Here is a 20085-nt window from a genome sequence, read left to right as displayed (position 1 = left end):
CTCACACACACACACACACACACACACACACACACACACACACACACACACATTCTTGGGCGCCTCCCTTATCCTAGATCTCTGTCTCATCCTGGAGATGCCCCCCTCACCCCCATCAGTTACAGATTTCCATTCATTTTCATGGTCATTTAGCCTTCTTTCCTGTCCTTCCCCACACCTGATCTTGAACCCCATCACTCCCCTTCCCATACCCCCTCCCTCCCAGCTCCCACCTCCATCTGCCTCTTATGACTGTTTTATTAGCCCTTCTAAGTAAGAATCAAGCTTCCTCTCTTGGGCCTTCCTCTTTGTTTAGCTTCTTAGGGTCTGTGGAATGTAACATGGTACCTGCAATTTATGGTTAATATCCATTTATAAGTGAGCCCATACCATGCTTGTCCTTTGGGGACTAGGTTATCTCACTTGGGGTGATATTCTCAAGTTCCATTCATTTGCCTCCAAAATTCATAATGTCTTTACTTTTAATAGCTGAATAGTATTCCATTGTGTAGCTGTACCACATTTTCTTTATCCATTCTTCAGTTGAGGGATGCCTAGGTTGTTTCCAGTTTCTGGTTATTACAAATAAAGCTGTTGTGAACATAGTTGGACAAGTGTCTTCACTGGATGTGGGAACATCTTTTGAGTGTATGCCCAGGAATGGATCAGATTTTCTCTGTATATCCCTGGCTGTCCTAAAACTCACTTTACAGGCCAGACTGCTCTTAAAAAGAGATCCACCTGCCTCTGCCTCCCGAGTTCTAGGATTAAAGGGATGCACCACTACACCTAGCTAGAAGAATTTTTCAATTAGTCACTGAACCTTAAAGATCAAAGGTCTTTCATAACATTTTTTAAAAGTCAGTTTTTATTGTTTTAAAGACTCATGGGAAAATATGATTCATAAGAAAGCAAAAACAAAAAACACAAAACCTGGCACTCAGGAGGCAGAGGCAGGCAGATATGTGTGAGTTCAAGGCCAAGCTGGTCTATATAGTTCCACAGCAGCCAGGGAGACATAGTGAGGCCTTATCTCAAACAAACAAACAAACAAACAAACAAAGAATCTTGACTGTACTAGGCCTTCGGCTAGTGTTAAGAATTCAGGCAGATGTGAGTAGAACTACTGGCAGGGACTAGCACAGTAGACCTTTCTCTGTCTGGGACTCCAGCTAGCAGGCATGTGCTCAGTTTGGAGAGGAAAAGGTCTACGGTCTGTGAGCTGGGCATAGACTTACCCTACCATGCTGGCTGCTGCCTTGGTGTGGAGGAGGAAACTCAGCAAGAAGACAGCAATCAGGAAGCGGGGCCTCGGGGATTCTGCCATTACCTGGAGAGAAGCCTGGTTCCCACCGTCACAGTGAGGCAGGAGAACATCAGAATGGCTGAGCAGCCTGGGGTCCACCTAGGATTGAGCTATATACATACTCCTCTCCTAGCAATGTACCTGGCGACCCAGAATCCCCATCTGCATCCTTAAATGCCCCACCTCAGATACTAGAGTAAATTGCTCCTGCCTACAATCCTGTGGTAACTCAGTTTTGTGGTTAGTTTCCACTCAAACATGTCCAGCAGCTAGAGGCAAGAGTTAACCCAGCCTAAACTGACTTGGGGTCCAGGCACAATAAGGCAAACTGTGTCCTTTGAATAGACATTTAGGGCAAAAACAAGCAAAGAAGCCTGTTTACTATCTTATTGCTATGCATGATTAGGTATGCATATGGCTACGTCCAGATGTATCATGGGAAGGGACTTATATATCCAATAAAGGCTTACAAAACACAAGCCTGTCCGTTAAAACCGAAAACCTGCCACACCCCACCCTTAGACCCCAACCCCTCTCTCCTGGTACCCATAAAAAGAGGCTCTCTACCTCAGGTAACCCGCTGCTCCCCTGCAGCAGTGCACCTGGCTGGACCTTCATTTTGCTTCTGAACCCCCGCAAGCCCCAGCTACTTTGCTATTTGTGTGTGATTCTTCAGTTCTCAGAACAAGATGCCAAGGACTTAGAAACAGCTGCTCCAAACAAGACCACCGGCACACAAAAGACATACAAAGCCAAAGTTCCCGGGGGGCAAAATGGAATTACAAAGGCCATCATGAAGGTGTTGGTTCCGACTGAGTACCAGAACCTTGGTGGCAGCTTCCAGCAGCAGCAGCAGCAGCAGCAGCAGCAGCAGCAGCAGCAGCAGCAGCAGCAGCAGCAGCAGCAGCAGCAGCGACTTTTTCCAGACAGTGGCCTATGGGTCATTTCTAGGATCTGTCCTCCTGTCTCCAGTTCTATCCCCTGTGTGCTTCCAAACACAGGAAAAAGTTGTGGGGCTCCTTAGAGCCCAAGAGGAGAAATGGCTGTCATGGTCAGAGAAGCAGTCACTTCTCACAAACCCCCTGAAGCTCCTCAGGGTCCTGTCACCACAACAAAGATGTCTGCTGTTCTGCTAAGCCAGGAAAGGAAGCATTGACGTGGGTGAGAAGTTAATCCAACAATGGCACAGAGTAACCAGAGTGGAGTCAGAGCCACAGAGGCATTATTTCCTCAAGCAGCCAAGTCACATGGGCGGTTGGGTCGGGGAGAAGCCTGTTCTGGATAATTCCTTCACCCAGCATTTATGTCAGAAAGCTTCTTTGTACACAGAGAAGGGGGGACCTGGCTTTCAAAGTCTCCTCACTTGGAGACTGATTGCTCCAGCAGAAAACAATGACTATCCACAAGGTGGCAACGAAGGAAGGATAGTTCCAGATTCCTTCCCTGTTAGCCCTGTTTTTTTTGTTTTGTTTTGTTTTGTTTTGTTTTGTTGTTGTTGTTTGTTTTGTTTTGTTTTGTTTTTTTTGAGACAGGGTTTTTCTGTGTAGCCTGGCTGTCCTGGAACTCACTCTGTAGACCAGGCTGGCCTCGAACTCAGAAATCTGCCTCTTGCCTCTGCCTCCCGAGTGCTGGGATTAAAGGCTATCCCCTCCCTTTTTTTAACCAGTGGGCTTCTGTTCCTCAAGTCTCCAGAGAACAGAAAGCAGCCCCCAGGAAGGGTCTGCTGCTCACTGGGAGGAAGCCTTCCACAGCAGCCATTCTAGAGTGACAAGCTCCTACCCTGGGAAGATGGAGGACAGGTGATCTGCAGTGTACACAGTCAGACTGAGGGTGGGTGGGGGAGATGGGAGGAGCCCGACTGGTGGCTGTGGGTCAGTTATCCCCCACCTATACTCTTGAGGACTGTGGACACTCTGCTCAGGGTGGAAGTGTGGTGGATGGCCTTGCAAATGGCTTTTGCCATCTGAATGAACAAGTAGACCTGAGTCTCCTGGTCCAGGCCACACCTTTCCAGAAAGTTCTCCCTCCACACAAGGCTTCCATACCTCCCAAGGCCAGAGCCAAGCCCTCTTGGGCAACGAGAAGAATGACTCCTCATACCTGTAGGTTCTCCTCTCCAGGACGTGCCTCATCCATGCACAAGTCAGCCACAGTGGAGGGACAGCCATGAGAGGTGAGGGATGGAAGAGGCAGACGACTTCCAGTTCCAGACTCTAGTCCATGACTTCAGGGAGGTCAAGGCAGGAACCTCGGGTACCACATCCACAATCCAGAGCAGAGAACTGCAGCTCTACTGTCACTGTGTCTCCACCACCCGCCAAGAGGACCCGCCTACCCACAGACATTCATTGGAGCCTTCAAAGTCTGGGGTTGGGGACTGGGGTTTTCTTCCACACTATATAAGCTGAGCCCTTTCAGTAAAATTCGAGCCTCGAACAGAAAATTTTGTCCTGGCTCCATTTTTCTCTCACACATTCCATTTCAGGCCAGCCCGCCTCTCAGGATGAACCCAGACTGGATTCACACGTCCCTTGTTTGCCTGTGTGATGTCAGCTAGCTTTCTTTACTCTCATGGAGTAGCAGGACCCAGTCCATAAAATGGATCCACCTACATTCAAGGTGGTCTTCCCACCTCAATTAAAAAATCAAACAGGCCACCACAGACTTGCCCACAGGTCACCTGATAGCTCCTCAACTGAAACTCTTCCCGTGCTGGGGTACAGTGGCACATGGCATTAGTTCCTGCACTCAGGAGGCAGGGGTAGGTGGGTGGATCTCTCTGAGTTTGAGGCCAGCCTGATCTACATAGCCATCGAAGGCTACACAGTGAAACCTTGCCTAAAAATGAAAAAAAAAAAAAAAAAAAAAGGAGAAACTCTCTTCTTAAGTGGTTCTAGAGTCTGTCAATTAATAGCTAAAATTAACCAGCATACTTCTTAAAGGAGTCAAGTCCCACCAGAAAAAAAGAAAAACAAAACAACAACAACAACAACAACAACAAAAGGCACACCTCAGTTCAAGATAACTCTTCCTTTCTATGGGATTTATACCAGAAAACTGGGACATTTACCATGGTTGCCCGGAAGTTTAACGTGCTACCTAGAAGTGGGCAGAAATCCTGCGCAAGCGTGTTTGGATGGAGGCAGACTGTCCCTTAGCCTCCGGGAAGCAGTGGTGAGACTTACCGAGGGGCTAGCCATTCGTACACAATGGCTTATGACTGTGAGTTCTGCATCTCACATCACACTGGCAGACAGACTGACTGACTGATGGACATGTCAGAGGTTAAACGTTCTTGAGGGCATCATCAGAGTCCAATGCAACTGTCCCAGTTGGCCTGTCCCTGATGAGTCACTGCAGTTGCTTTCCTGGTGCCTGCTGGAGGATGCCACCATCTGGCTAGCCTCGCTCCTCCTTATGCTTCCTGGGATCATCTCCCAGATGCAGAAACCCGGCCCTTGCATGGAAATGGTGCCTGAGGAAGCAGCTACCACCTCAAGACGGAAGGAAACCAGGAAGCTTAGGAGTTCAGAGGAGTGCAGGGTGTGGGGAGCATGGCCGCCCCATTCCTCTTCCTAGGGCTCTCTCAGGCAGAAAAGTGTGTCTGGGTCTGAGCCACCCCTGGAAGAGCATTGAGCACCCTTCTCGACTCTGCATCTATAGAGGGGAACAGAAGGCCGGGGAGAAACCTTAGGCCCAGGCTTCAGAAGCGATGCCACTGTGCTTTTTCCTGTCGCTTTTGAAGCCATGGCCTAGAGAGCCCGACGTATCTGCTCACCTCTCACCATTGTACCTGGAAAACACAAGGCTTCGCAGGACCCAGAGAGTCTCGGGTCCCCCAGCAGAGCAGAGCCTCCCCTTAGCGTGTTGTCTACAGTGGAACCGCAGAGCTGTGGTTTCTTTCTTGTTTCTGTAAGCATGTTCCTAGTCACTCTTTAGTTTGGGCAGGGTATCTTGGGCCTTCTCAAAGCCTGTCTGGTAAAGTGGACCTGGCCGAATGGGCACAAGTGATGGGCACTGGTGTTTCTGGTGACTGATTTCTGCTGTTGGTACCAGTAATAAACCCCCACCACCACCACCACATATATTGGCAATCGAGAGTAATGGAAAGGGGCCTGGAGAGATACTCGGCTAAGAGTGCTTGCTGCTCTTGCAGAGGACCTGGGGTCAGTTCTCAGTACCTACATCAGGCAGCTCATGATTGCCTGGAACTCCAGCCCTGAAGTATCTGTGGCCTCTAGACATCATAGGCACCCATACTCATATGCACAAGTCCACACACATATTCACATAATTTAAAAAATAGTTTAAAGAATAATAGAAAGCATCCCACAAATATTTGAATTGCACACTAGAAACACAAATCCACATTTGCATCTTATAATGTTTTTTATCAATATATCTTTGCATTGAGATGGAAGTGCAATAATTAATTGCTATTTAATCCTTGTGCATCAGGTGTTCCATGCTCTAGGTAATGTTTGCAGAGTATATGATTTAAATGTTGTCCAGGAGATGCTAAATACATATGAATGGTAATGTATGAGTTCATCTTATGAAAATAGGAATAATTACTATATTTAGTAATCTAGTATATTTAGTAATTTAGTTAATATTATTGTATACAGTTATATATTATAATAACAGAGATTTAGTCAGTTTGATTATAGTATCTCTCTGATTAGCGTGACCAGAATCATGGGGCACTGAGGAGCGCAAACTTACTCTTCTCCCTCAGTCTTAATGAAAAGTTCAAAGGAAATGGACCTTAAAAAATTTTTATCTGGGCCTGGAGACATGGCTGTGTGTAACAGCACTGGCTCCTCTTCCAGAGGACCTGAGTTCAATTCCCATCAACTACATGGTGGCTCACAAATAGCTGTAGAGTTCCAGGGGATTTGGTGCCCTCTTCTGGATTTCACAAGTACTGCAAGTACATAATTCATGTACATGTAGACAATCATACAAATAAAATAAAAACTAGAGGTTAAAAAAAATCACTGTATTTATTATTTTAAAATTATATGTACATGTGTGTAGGCTTTCACATGTGTGCATGCCTGTAGGCAGCTGTTCAGGCCAGAGATATCAGATCCCCTAGAGATGGTGTTACATGTGGTTATGAGCTGCCTAATGTGGTGCTGAGGATAGATAGAATCCAGATCATCTGCAAGAGTAGGATGTGCTCATAGCCATGGAGCTGTCATTTTAGCTTCAAATAAACCTTTAAGGAAAAACAGGTAAATATTGAAGTATGGGACTGGGTGAGAAACCCCTCCAGAAATTTCAGATAGACAGACATGGTACAGTTTACACTGGACTCCATATGTAGTGTCCATTCCTTCCCTTGTGGGCACTCAACAAACACATCCTCATTATAACACTGAAAGCCAACTGATCCCCCTGGGTCCCAGTGATCCTGGGGACAGGAAATATGAGGAAGTAAGTGAGTCTATATTTTAAAGTATTTATGAGTCTAGTATGTGAACTAAGAAATACATGGAAGCAAAATAAAAATCTAAGGAAATCCCAAGTAAGTTCTCCAGTGCATTGCTTTCATGCACAGACAGGAACCCACATGAAACATGTCCACAGTCATGAAGCTGGCTGTCTAACTCCTTTCATCAGTTCATACTCTAGTGTAAAGATTGTCTTTGCAGGAAATTCAAGATAACCTCATGTCAAAACCACAAAGAAATCATCACAAATTTTCTATTTTGGGATGTGGATGGGTACGATTTATTATATACAATATAGTGTCTGTGCCCTCAGATTATATATATATTATTATATAGTTTGATTGTGCATTTGTGAAATCAGGGACATGGAATACAATGGAGTTTTATTGCCCAAGAGTTTATAGATGTTTCGAATGACAGGTAAGCTGTTTGTTTTAAATTGAGGTGATATGGGCGAATGGTCCCATGTGGTGATAAAAGTGGTGTCTGTCGGTCAGGACCCTTCAGGTGGCAAGGATGAACTAAGTGCACTCGGCATGCCGGCGTGGGCAGTCCCTCTACTGCTGCCACAGAGGAGCATCCCTGGGTCTAGAGGCTCATCGTCATGAGGCCTCCAGGCTGAGTATAGGCAGTAAAGGACAGACAGACAGTGCAGAGTTTGCAGTTAGAACATTCAATGTGCATCATTTTCCTGGGACTCAGACTCAACAAAAACACCAAGGCCAAAAAAGAAAGAGAAAAAGCTCTTGTTGAAACCATTAATGAAACCTTGTTATGAGAACAGTCATGACAGTCATGGGCACGTGAGTCCTTCTTTCTGTTCACTTTCCAGCCTGGCTCAGGCCAGTCTCCAGTGCAGGGTGTGTGTCTAGTCTAGACCACTGCTCCAAGACAAAGGAACTCAGAGTACTGGAGAGTTTTTATCTAAAAATCTTCTTGGTCTCAGTGTGGTAATACATACTTTTCCAGCGTTCAGGAAACAGAGGCAGAGGTAGAGGCAGGAAGGTTTCTGTGAGTTTGAGATCAGCCTGGTCTACACAGTAGGTTCCAGGACAGCCAGGGCTACTTAGTACAGCCCTGTGTCAAACATACATAAATGAACAGATAGTTAAAAACTCATAAGGATGAAGTCACATCACACTTCCAGCCAACTGAAGGCACATCCCAACTCTCCACAATGGCAGCATCATCTGGGTGTGCTGAGAGCCCACTTGCTGGATGGGGGTTCTTCAGCAAAGCCCCGGGATGGCTGTAAAAGCAACCCAGTTCTCCTCGCTGCTGGGATCTGAAGTGTGGGTGCTTTTGCTCCCTCAGGATTTTGCTAGAACCACATGCTAAGAGTTGTCCACGGCCCTGTAGATTCGGATGGCTCTATCTTCAGTTTATGGGAGAAGTCAGCACAGACAGGGTTCGTGAAAGGTGACTGGCTCTTCTTTCCCTCCTTGGCTCTTTTGATAGTGTTCTCAGAGTTCCCTTGGGATACCCTTGGAGGTAAGAATGTGCCCAAGGTTTTCTGTGACCGCATAAACACTGTGTTTTTCCTAGCCTGTCTTGACTCACCAGTTACACTGCCAACTTGATAGTGGCATCACTTGACCCTTGTCTGCCTATCTGGTCAGGTTCATATACCAGCAAAAGCATCACTGTAAAGTGGCCAGCACTCCTGTTCACCTCATGTGTCTGATCGTCAGGTCCTTATAGTCACCAACTGTGAAACTGTATTTAAAAAATAAATAGGTCATGGCTATTGTTAGCCTCAAATTTTAGTATTTAGGAAAGAAACACTAAGGCTAGAAACATTTAAAGATACTAGACCAAGGAAAATGCATAGTAAATAAATTATTTTGACAAATTCTGTGAAATTGGTAGACTTTTCTATTTTTCATGAGCAATCGTTTCAAACCGGAAGGAAATATTTTGCTTTTATAGTTGATGGACTATGTTGATTTTAACTGGAAACTGTCCTTTTCTAGAAAGAGAGAGAGAGAGAGAGAGAGAGAGAGACAGGGACAGAGACAGAGACAGAGACAGAGAGACAGAGAGACAGAAAGGAAGAGACAGACAGAGAGACAGACAGACAGAGGGGGACTTTGTGTATATAATGAACAAATGGTAAAGACAGGGATTACTGTCATCACAAATGGGCTGGTGCTTTGATATGTTTGGGGACAGAATTTGTGATCAAATATTAGGAAGGACCCCATATTGGGACATACACTCCAGGACCACAGAGCAGAACTCTGAAATGAGAGCTGTTCTGGAAAGTTTACCCTTATGGGCTCCTGCTTTTCAAACAGTCTCCCCAGTGTATTTGCTGTTGCTATATATGTTGTTAGATAGCTCAGGCTGGTTTTGAACTTACCATGTAGCCCAGGCTGGCTCCAAAGTTGAGCTCCTCCTGCCTTGGTCTCCTGGGTTACAGGTGTGTGTGATCCCCACTGGCCTTGTTCTTTCTGCCTTTCTCTGCCTGCCCCAGTTGTCTCACTTCCTCCCTCCTGCTGTTCTAATCAAACTTCTCATGTCCCTGCTGGAGTGGAGTTGAAGGAGAAATGGGCACTTTGTGGGCCAGGTCCGTGGCTGCTGGTACAGAGTGAGGAGGAGTGCCCAGATTGGGGGCATAAACCACCAGAGCCTTCAGGTGAATACAACTTCCAACACATGGGCATAGAACTGAAGTGAGCTGAGCTCTGATGTGACCCGGTGCCCTTGGCAGACGGATCTTGTCCTCCAGACAGCTGGGCAGACTGCAGTGGTCCCTGGGACAGGATAATCCACTGAGCTACAAGCTGTGGGAAGAAGGCACTCCCACGTGGCCTCTCACTGTTGCTTGGAGAAGAAGACCTTAAAAGCACTGCTGTAGCTCCTGTTGAACGCTGTGTAGATGAGCGGGTTGAAGAAGGAATTGGAATAGCCCAACCACAGGAAGATGCTCTTCCAGATGGCAGGGACGTCCCAGGAGCACAGGGGACCGATGAGCTCCGTGACGAAGAAAGGGAACCAGCAGAGCACGAACACTCCGATGAGGATGCCCACCATGAGGGCTGCCCTTTGCTCCTTCTGCTCCCTCCATGTGTCCCCTTCTGTCTGGAAGGTGACGGTGGCATGGCGGACTGTGAACACCATCTGGGCATGTTGTGTAGCATTCTTCACCTGCAAGGCACAGACAGACACACTGTAAGGAGATGCCACTTCACACTTGCCAGGTGGTGGCCAGACAGAACCCTGGTGTGGATGGGCCTGGGCCCCATAAACCATCCCAAAGGAAGTGTTTAGGCTTAGTTGGGGAATCCTGCACACTAGAGGGCATAGCAGTGAATGACAAGGCTGGGCTCTGCATCTGAGAAAGGAGAGGAAGCTACAGCACACAGAGTTCAATGCAAGTGAGTCCCTGTGGCTATCTGCTCTGCTAATGGCACAGCAGAAATAAGTAGAATGTGGGGATGTTGTGGTTAGTTGTAACTGTCAACTTGATGTAAGGCAGAATCATCTGAGAGAAAAGCCTTGAGGAATTGCCTAGATCAGATCGGCCTGTGGGCAGTACGTGCGTGCATGGGTGTGTGCTTGAGTGCAAGTGTGTGTGTGTGTGTGTGTGTGTGTGTGTGTGTGTGTGCCTAGCCCACTATGGGAAATCATCACTAGGCAAGTCATCCTGAATTGTATAAGAAAATTAGTTGTATTTAAGCCAGTAGTTTTTAACATGTGGGTTGTGATCCCATTGGTAAACCTCTATCTCCAAAAATACTTACATTATGATTTATAATGGTAGCAAAATTACAGTTATGAAGTAGCATTGAAGATAATTTTATGGTTGGAGGCCACCACAACATGAAGAGCTGTATTAAAGGGTCACCTCATTAGGAAGGCTGAACACCGCTGGTTTAAACCATCTTACAAGTCAGCTAGCAAGAAGCACCCTCCATGGTTCCTGCTGGGCTTTGACTGTGAAGTAAGCACCTGGGTTAGAGGGAATGCTGTGTTGACTAGCAAGCAGGTCTGCCTTGACTTCTCCCAATGGTGGACTATGGTCTGGCATTCCAGGCTAAAATAAACAATCTCCTCTTCTCATTTGCTTTGGCCAGAGTGTTTTATCACAGCGAGAAAAAGAAAACCAGAACACGAGGCATGCGCATTTGATGGCAAAGGCATAGGAGACAGGCTCACTCCATGATGGTGAGTTACTGATGGCCAGTCAGGGGATCTATAGTCACCCAGAAGCCTGTCTGTGAGGGAGTTTCTAGGTGGGGGAGACACACCCCAAGTGTTTGTGGCACCATCCCATAGGCTGGGCTCCCACACTGAAGGAAAGGGAAAAGTAGGCCGCGTGCCTGCACTGTGTCTTTACAGTGTGAACCTCGGCCTCCTGCCGCTGCATCCCCAAACCACAAGCTGAAGTGAATCCTTTCTCCCTTCTGTTGCTTCTATCAGGCATCTTATCACAGCGATAAGGAAAGTAATTAATATCTATCCTAACAAGCTCATTATGAACAGAATAGTGCAGACTGAAGATTCACTCACCGTAACTCTCATATCAGGTGCCCCCACCCAGCATCCACGACAACCTGTGGCACTTAATATTTTCTCTAGCCACCTGGGGGCTGACTGGCCAGGGCTTGCTGCTGCCACCCAGCATCAGAGTGAACCTACTGCATATCAGTAGCCTAAAGAGGAAAATCAAAGCTCCAAAGTGAAGCATAGCATCTATCAAAGGAACGGTCTCCTCATCCCATCATTAATCAAACCCTAGGAAGTCAGGGGTAAACTTAGGGCCAGATATCTAGAGTGTTCATGTGAGTCTGGTCTGAAACATTAGAATATTCTAGAACTTTTCTTCTGATATGAGATTCTCAAAGGGCAGGTGAAGGTGGCTCAGTAGGTAAAGGTACTTGCCACCAAGCCTGATGACTTGAGTTCAGTCACCAGAGACTACATGATAAAGGGAGAACCAACTCTCCTAGGGCTCCCAGGAGTTCTGACTCATCCTCCCTCAGGAAGTCTGTACCTCACTTGGCATTTTTTTTTTCCTTGAGCCAAACTGGGCATTGCTGTGGCAATAGGGATCCTGACAACATGAGGACACTATTAAGGCAGGGTAATATTAATTTAAAAATTAATATTAATTTGAGACTACTGAAGACACGGGGATGCTGCGATACTAGGGGTGCTGCGAGAGATGTGGGGATACTGGGACACAGTTTTGTATCAGCAGTTCTTCAGAGTTTAGTTCCATATTTCACAGAAAAGCATTCCCCCCATTGTCCTCTGTTTTTCTTCTGTTTGCTATGATAAAAAAAATTCCATGACCAAAAACAACTAGGGGAGGAAAGGGATTATTTCAGCTTACACTTCCAGGTCAGTCTTCAACAGTGAGAGAATTGGGGCAGGAGGCTAAGCAGGAGCTGCAGCAGAAACCTTAGGAAACGCTACTTGCTGAGCCGCAGCCTCATTCTCTGCTGCCCTAACACATTAAATGCTCAGCTGCCGAGGCATAGTACTGCCTGAAGTGGCCTGGGCTCTCCCACCTCATTCATCAGTCAAGACAGTCTCTCACAGACACAGTCACAGACCAGTCTGACTTGAGCAGTTTCTCAATTGAGGTTGCCTCTTGCCAGGAAACACACCAGGTTGGGTCAACTAACATACTTCCATATGAAACGTGGGTTCTTCCCCCAGGCCATGTTCTGGTGCTATGTTCAATACCAAACTCCCAGCCCCGGTGAGAGGTCAGCGACGGAAATCACTGCCCATAGGCTGTTAGGAGGTCCTGGCTGCGTGAACAGTTTCCATTTTCTCTTGTCTTCAGGTTGGTGTGCTCACTCTGGCTTCCAGACCTTGGCTCTCTGCTAATCAGTGGCTACCATGAAGAACGTAGCGGAGTCTATAGAGTAACCTTATACTGATTACTGTAAGAGTTTAGGATGCTCATTAGCAGGTCTTAGAGAGGCTAACACAGTGTGAGCAGGCGGACCAAGCTAGATCTTCTCCATCACCTCTGTGGTATGTATTCAGAACAGGTACTTCACAATTTCAGACTCACTGAAACTTTCCAGCTTTATTCACCTTTTCTCTTTCGATAACCACTGTTATTTGGGGACAGGCACCACTTGCTCTTGTTTTTTTTTTCCCAAAGTGTTGATATGTTAAATAACTGTTTACCGTCTTACTACAGATCCTCCATGTTCTTACCACTGTCGATTAACATTGCCCCGACTTGTGGTGCTGAAGTTTGAGGACAAAGACCCTCAGCTCCAAAGTGTAGCTCCAGCGGGTTTGTAAGACGGTGGGTCACTTGGACCTGCCAGAACACTCAAGAGACAGATATACAGATTAGAAGCTCAGCATGGTGGTGATAAAAATGTTCTGACTCAGGGGCAGAATGATGGTTCTGTAGCTATGGTAACAAGGAAGCTTGCTGGCTGTGTAAGCCTCTTCCACGGATCAAGGATGATGTGGTTTCCCCTAACACAAGCCAGTCACCATTAACCCTCACTTCTTACTCAGAATCCAGCCAATCAAATCAGAGTCGCCCTAAAAACCTGCCGCTGAGAACCAATCAATCAGTCTGAGCCATAGCATCTCCCCTGAAGGCATTCACTGGACCCCAGGCACCGGCCAGCTCATGCTTTTGCTCAGGGGCTACTGGCTCTTTGGATTCTGGATGCTCCCTGAACTCTTACTGCTGGGTGGCGTTTTGCTATTCCAGAATTTGCAAACAAGGATGTCCATGTGCCAGGCCGTCATGTTGCCTTGTTTGCTTCAGTAACTAAAGCTTCAGCTAGCAGTCTGCAGTTAGGTCTTGAATTCGATTTTTGTTCAAGGTGTAGACCATGTGTCAGAGGGCATACCATCAAACACCACTGTGCTGTGCAATTAACCTGCAGGGTCTACAGCTGCATGCACATGCAGCTACCCTCAGATTGCAGGGTATTGAGTCATATGAAGGTAGAATTATGAGCTTCCAGACATGAGTTCTGGAATTGAACTCGGGTCCTCTGCAGGACCAGCAAGCACTCTTAACCACTGAGCAGCCTCTCTCTAACCACAGTCAACTTGTTTAATTTATATCTAGAGGCTTTACCATACTGCCCCCCTCCAAGGTCTTTCTCTAGCACGTTCTTGAAGCTTTATCAAACACTCTAAATGAACTGCCCTTTCTTCAAGACGTTTCTGCTCAGGAAAAATACAAGCATTCTGTAAACTCACCAGGTATAAAGTCGGATCTATAAACTGTAAATTCAAAACCTATGCCAGAGCCAAGAGAATAAGGGAGAATTTTCCTAAGCTTCAGAGAAAGGACAGAAATATATTGTAGAATTTAGAATTTCATTAGAATAGAAAACAAACCATAGGATCTGGATCTGTCACAGACTAAAGTGAAACCTCTTCAGATGTGGGAATATGTAAAAGCAGGATGGAGAAGGGAAGATCTATCTAATCCAGCTGTGGAGATGCAACCATAAAGATAAAATATGGCTTACATAAGGTGACGTCAGAAGCTTCCCTTGCACAGGATGACTGAAAAAAAAGGTGAAAAATTGCAAATAAAGACAGAAGATAAATTTAACAGAAAATCCACACAGCATTTGTGTGGAATGGAAACCCACAACTGATGGAACAGACATGGAAGCTGAAGCTCAGACCTCTCTCTCTCTCTCTCTCTCTCTCTCTCTCTCTCTCTCTCTCTCTGTGTGTGTGTGTGTGTGTGTGTGTGTGTGTGTGTCTCTTTCTGTCTTTCTGTCTCTTTCTGTCTCTCTGTCTCTGTCTCTCTTTCTGTCTCTCTGTCTCTCTTTGTCTCTCTCGGATCTTTTTGTATAGCTCTGGTTGTCTCGGAACTCACTATGCTGACCTCAAGCTCACAGAGATCTTCCTGCCTCTGCCTCCAGGGTACTGGAATTAAAGGTGTACACCACCATGCCTAGCTTAGTTTTTTCTTTAAGTAAATGGACTCAAAAATAAGAAGTAAATGAACCTGTAAACCTACCGACTTAGAAAATATTCAACATGAGGCTAGACATTTCCAAAGAGTCTTAAAAAGTAAAGACCAGAGATTTATGCAATCTGTGGTTCTCTGGACACCCCTAAATAAGCCTCTGTACCCAGAAGTATGGGAGACCACATATACCAATGGATTATCTATTATTTGCCTTTCATCTTTTTATATTTGTCATGTATCAAATATACGTTATCTATCATCTATCACTGTCATCAATCTGTATCTATCATAATCTATTAGCAGAAGGCTCCTTAAAAGAATCAGTATCTCTTATTAGCTTGAAGTCACTATTTAAGATCTGCTCAATGAAGTTATTCCAGAGGGACTGTAGTCACCTACCAAGTCCCCATCCTAACTTGAGAAGACATTTGCCTCTACTGTGGCTGCCAGTTTGCACTGAGTTAAAGCTGCCTCTGGCCATCACACTATAAAGATCAATTCATTGGATATACAGTTTAAAATTTGTCTGCAGTGGGCTGGAGAGATGGCTCAGAGGCTAAGATTACAGCTGCTTAGCTGGGGTGGTAGCACACACCTTTAATCTCAGCCCATGGAAGCAGAGGCAAGCAAGTGGGTCTCTGAGTTTGAGGCCAACCTGGTCCACAAAGTGAGTTCCAGGACAGCCAGGAGGGCTACACATAGTGAGATCATGTCTCAAAAAATAAAAGAGTACACAGAGCTTAACCAAAAGACCCAGATTTGATGCCAGTACTCATGTGGCAGATCACAACTGTAATTCCAATTCCAGGTGACCCAACTCCCTCTTCTGGCCTTTGTATGTATGTATACCAGGCACACACATGACATACACACATACATATATACATATACACACATACATATACATACATACATACATATATACATACATACAGGAAAAACACCTAAACACACAAAACACATAAAATAAATTTTAAAATGTAATAAAAATTATCTGAGGATATCGAGGTGGCTCAGTGGTAAAAGCATTTGCCTCTAACATTGATGACCTAAGTTTGATCCCTGGAGCCCACTGGCTGGAAACAGAGAACCAATTCCTGCCAGTTGTCCTCTGATTTATACACACGCACATGCATACACACACGCACATGCATACACACACACACACACACACACACACACACACACTGAAAAACAACAGATCAGGCAAGCTGTGAGTCTCTCCAATTGTCAATAGCTGGGAAATAGAGAAGAAGGAGAAAGTCATGCTGGTTGTGAGCAAGCTGCTTGGGACAAAAGGAGAAGGGGCTTCAGAGAGACAGTGAAAGAGCCCAGAGTACCAGTGAAAGCATGCATAGCCTTCAGCCAGGGTCTGAAAGAAAGAAAACAGGGAAAGCCACATGGGGTCGATTCACAAGAGGCTGCAGCAAAGAAGAAGGTTCAGAGAAGGAATGTGCACTGTCTCATCAGGGGCAACTTATCTCTTTTCTCTCCATTTTGGCTGTATGTATGAAATGCTAGGTCTCACCCCAGGCTAGACATAGACCTTAGATTCATCTTTCTTATTCGGTCATTGAAATTCAAGGAAAAGCAAAGCTGGTGTTCCCATTTCTGATACCAGGGACACCAGAAGTGGACTCCAAGCTTCAGTAGCCTAAAGCTACTTCTAACCCAGTTCCCTACTTCTTGGTGGATGCAGCAGAGGTTCCAAAATTCTATGAATTCTGGCCCTCAAAATTCTTTGGGGCCATCCTGCGCTATTAGAAATCACCAAGCAGTCCAAGCATCACGCTTGGTGGGGGCCACTCTTGGAGATGGGGGGCAGGTAGTCTCCAACATCTGTTTCCTAAAAACAGAAGCCACGCCTGTTTCCTTCCCCTACCTACGCCTAAGCTTTAACGAGTGGAAACTCACATTGCCTTCACAAATAACCCCCATCCATTCTCAGGCTTGTTTTTACATCAAGCCAGCACAACATACTCTCCACACTCATTTAGACTTAGTCTGCTGCCCCAGAGCCCAGCAACAGGAATCAGGGACTGTGTCCTGGTCTGAGTGACATCAGTACACACGTGAGACTCTCAGCAGCGGGTGGGGAGCTGGCTCCTTTTCACGGATGGGGCTTGAGAACACTGACTCCCAGCTCAGATCTTCAGGACTTAAGGAGATGGCAGGCAGAGAAAGCATGGGTGGGACAGGGTGGAAGAAAGCAGAGCTTCCACTGAGAGATTGTCTGCTTCACATGCCAGCTGTAGGGAAGCTGTCTGACCTGGAACTTCCGTTTCCTCCTGCGTATTACTCAAAGAGAAGGCAGTCAGGCCAAGTGACCCTTAGTGCAGTAAATAGACTCAGAAAGCATGGGTACAACCCATGCTTTTTTTTTCAAGAAAGAAAACAATCCACCAGACATTCGGTATGGGAGGGTCTCTGTAATTCAGTGCTTAGAGCAAAGGGAGTCTCTGCTCTTGAGCCCTCCCTTCCTCCCTTGCCTACCTCTCCCCAAACTGGAGAGTTTCACCTTCCACAGACACAAGGTGAGGTGCGCTGCAAAAAAAGCCTTTGAGGTACAAGTGATGTATTTTCTAACGATCCTTGTAGCACCCACCTCCACAGCTTCGGGTACGGGGGAGACGCTGTTGGTCTTCCTGGAGCCCACGCGGAACTTCGCAGCCCTGTAAATCTTCCAGTACACAAAGAGCACCACACACAGCGGCAGGTAGAAAGCACCCACCGTAGAGAACACGGTGTAGGAAGGCTCGCGACTGACTTGGCATTCCTCACTGAGCTCAGAGTAAGTCTCTCCCCAGCCAAATAGCAGCGGAGCCAGAGAGATGACAGTGGAGAGCGCCCAGGTGAGCAGGATCATCACGTTGGAGACACGCTTGCGGGTACGGAGTGTGTACTCCAGGTGGCGCGTGATTGACCAGTAGCGGTCCAGGGCTATTGCTGTCACATTCCAGATGCTGGCAGTACAGCAGAGCACGTCACATGCGATCCACAGCTGGCATAGACGCCGGCCCAGCTGCCAGCGGCGTCCAGACAATTCATGTACCAGGCTCAGTGGCATAACCAGCACAGCCACTAGCACATCCGAGATGGCCATGGAAGCTACCAGGTTGTGTGGTACTCGGTGGAAGGTGCGTACTTTGAGGATGGTAGCCAGCACCAGCAGGTTCCAAGTGAACGTGGCTGCAGCTAGAAAGCCCAACAAAGTCAGGACTAGCACTCGGAAAGCTGAGAGAAAAGGACGACTAGGGCGCAAGACTTCCGTGTCCAAGCTGCGGTTAGGTTCCAAAGAGGAGGGAGTAGAGAGAGAAAAGGAGGTCAAGTTTACAGGCAGATCCATTGCTGTCCCAGGACACCTGTGTTTAGACTGTGTTGCCACCGAGCCCACTGAAGTCAATCTAGATGTTTGCAACCGATGGCCAATGGAGAGGATTTTGCTAAGAGCCAAGAACCTGGCCTCAGTCTCCACCCAGTGAGATTCCGGAGGAAATTGTAGCAGAGAGGAGGGTGCTGGGCTACAAGCAGCACAGCCCAGGTATCCTTAGAGATATGGAAAGCGGACTCAAGGGGCTGAATCTAGAAGCCAGGGCCCGCCTTTGCTATCACATGCCTGCTGTTCCTCACCTAGGTTGAGACTGCTGTCTGGTCGCCTGCAGCAGAGCATCCTTGGGGTCGGCCCCCGCCCAGTGCAGGGTGGATGCCCAGAACTCAGCTAGTGCGTCAGAACAGTCGCTGGTCCAGGGTTGCTCCTTGCCCACCTCCCCCCTCTCCCGGCAGTGGCTCCGAGGGGTGGGGGTTGGGGACTGGAAGCCACGTAGATACCTGCTTTCTGGAGACGGCCTTCTGCCCTGTCCTGATCTCTCTCCACCGTGCCTGAGGCTGCTGCTCCGAGAGTGCACGCTGGCGCGCCCACCCAGTCCTGCCTTAGCAAAGTGGGGCTCCCGCACTACGTAAGGCATCAGCTGATGAAGCCGCCTCTCTCCACCCCGCTCTCTGCATGGGAGTATTCAGCACTGCCTCTGTGTGCAGCTCAGTGCTTGGCGCTGTCCACGGTGCCGCTCCTCTCGCTGCCTATACCAGCACGCAGCTTGGTGTCTATCCACAGTCCAGTCGCTCTTTACCACTGGGTCAGTGGCCGGGAATTCATTAGCTAGTAAACTTTCCTAAACCCTTCCTCCAGCACTCATGCTCCCTCTGAAGGTGATTTTGAGACTTCGAGCCATTTGCTTGAAGTACAGGTGTCCTGGGTTAGGCTAACTAACTAACCAACCAACCAACCAACTAACTTACCTGACAGCCTACTGTTGTTCCCTTCCAGGTTTCCCTATGTGGCTGCCTCCTAACTCGGCGATCTCAGTGGCCTCACTTAAAGAGCTGTTTGCTTTAAAGGAGAAAGATTGATGACTGTTGGAGATAGGGTGCCTGTTTCCTGAGCTAAGAAAGAGGCTTACAGGAGCCTCTCTAGCGACTCTACAGAAGTTTCTACGGAAAAGGGCTGGAGGGATGGCTCAGCCATTAAGATCATTGGCTGCCCCTGCTGAGAACCTGCTTTGGGTTCCAGGACTCACTCACACAGTGGTCCACAACTGGCTGTGACTCCATTTTCAGGGGATATGATACCTTATTCTGGTTTCCATAGGTACCACTTACACATGTGATGCACATACATACAAGCACGTAAACATACACATACAACAAAAACAAACCCTAATGAAAAAAAGAGAAAATCTCTATGGCATTTGAAAAGCTTGAAACATACTTGAAAAGTATTGAGGCAGTCATGATGGTTTAGCCCTTAATCCCAGCACTTGAGCTTGGGGCCGGTGGAGCTCTGTAAGTTCAAGGCCAGCCAGGGCTACATAGTGAGACTCTGACTCAAAAAATAAATGAAATAAAATAAAAAAAAATTTACCCACGCATGCTTGTAAAAATATCAAGAGGTCTGACCTAGAAGTTTTCTTTGTTTCATTTCAGTGTAAGAGTTGAGCCCCAGGGCCTTGCACATACTAGGCAAAGAACACTGCCATTGAGCTACAGCCCTAGCCCTCAAGGAGAGAAGCAACTCCAGAAAGCTGTCTCTCTGCATGTGCACTATGGCTTATGACACCCACATACACATAGTACACACAGGAGCTTGTATGTGTGCATAATAATAATAGTAATACATACATAAGAAGACATGGCAGTGCACGTCTGTCATCTCAGCACTGTGGGCTGGAGGTGAGCAGGTCTCTGACGTGTACTGGCTGTCCTGGCCTATCTGGAGAGTTACAGGCCAATGACATAAAATAATATGGTCAGTGCCTACAAAATGATCACAGAAGTTGTCTTCTCTCTCTCTCTCTCTCTCTCTCTCTCTCTCTCTCTCTCTCTCTCTCTCTCTC

The 20085-nt window shown here is 46.9% G+C and overlaps 1 protein-coding gene across 1 annotated transcript; it reads right to left on the bottom strand.

The window, feature by feature from the left end:
* Nucleotides 1–5597: 5597 nt before the first annotated feature.
* On the bottom strand, nt 5598–18589 carry Htr5a (5-hydroxytryptamine receptor 5A). The gene is made up of 2 exons (XM_021191647.2): nt 17301–18589; nt 5598–9915 (listed from the first exon to the last, which is right to left on the bottom strand). The coding sequence occupies exons 1-2, from the start codon at nt 18039–18041 to the stop codon at nt 9583–9585; spliced, it is 1074 nt and encodes a 357-aa protein (XP_021047306.1). The 5' UTR covers nt 18042–18589; the 3' UTR covers nt 5598–9582.
* Nucleotides 18590–20085: the final 1496 nt, after the last annotated feature.

The sequence above is a fragment of the Mus pahari genome, chromosome 2 (assembly GCF_900095145.1).
Source record: "Mus pahari chromosome 2, PAHARI_EIJ_v1.1, whole genome shotgun sequence".
NCBI classification, from domain to species: domain Eukaryota; kingdom Metazoa; phylum Chordata; class Mammalia; order Rodentia; family Muridae; genus Mus; species Mus pahari.
This window is presented reverse-complemented; position numbering and strand designations above follow the sequence as displayed.

Excerpts from the sequence above, each read along its gene's own strand:
- Htr5a (XM_021191647.2), bottom strand. The coding sequence starts at position 18,041 with ATGGATCTGCCTGTAAACTTGACCTCCTTTTCTCTCTCTACTCCCTCC. Across the intron at positions 9,916-17,300 it reads CCGTACCCGAAGCTGTGGAG|GTGAAGAATGCTACACAACA; the intron begins GTGGGTGCTACA and ends TGTGCCTTGCAG.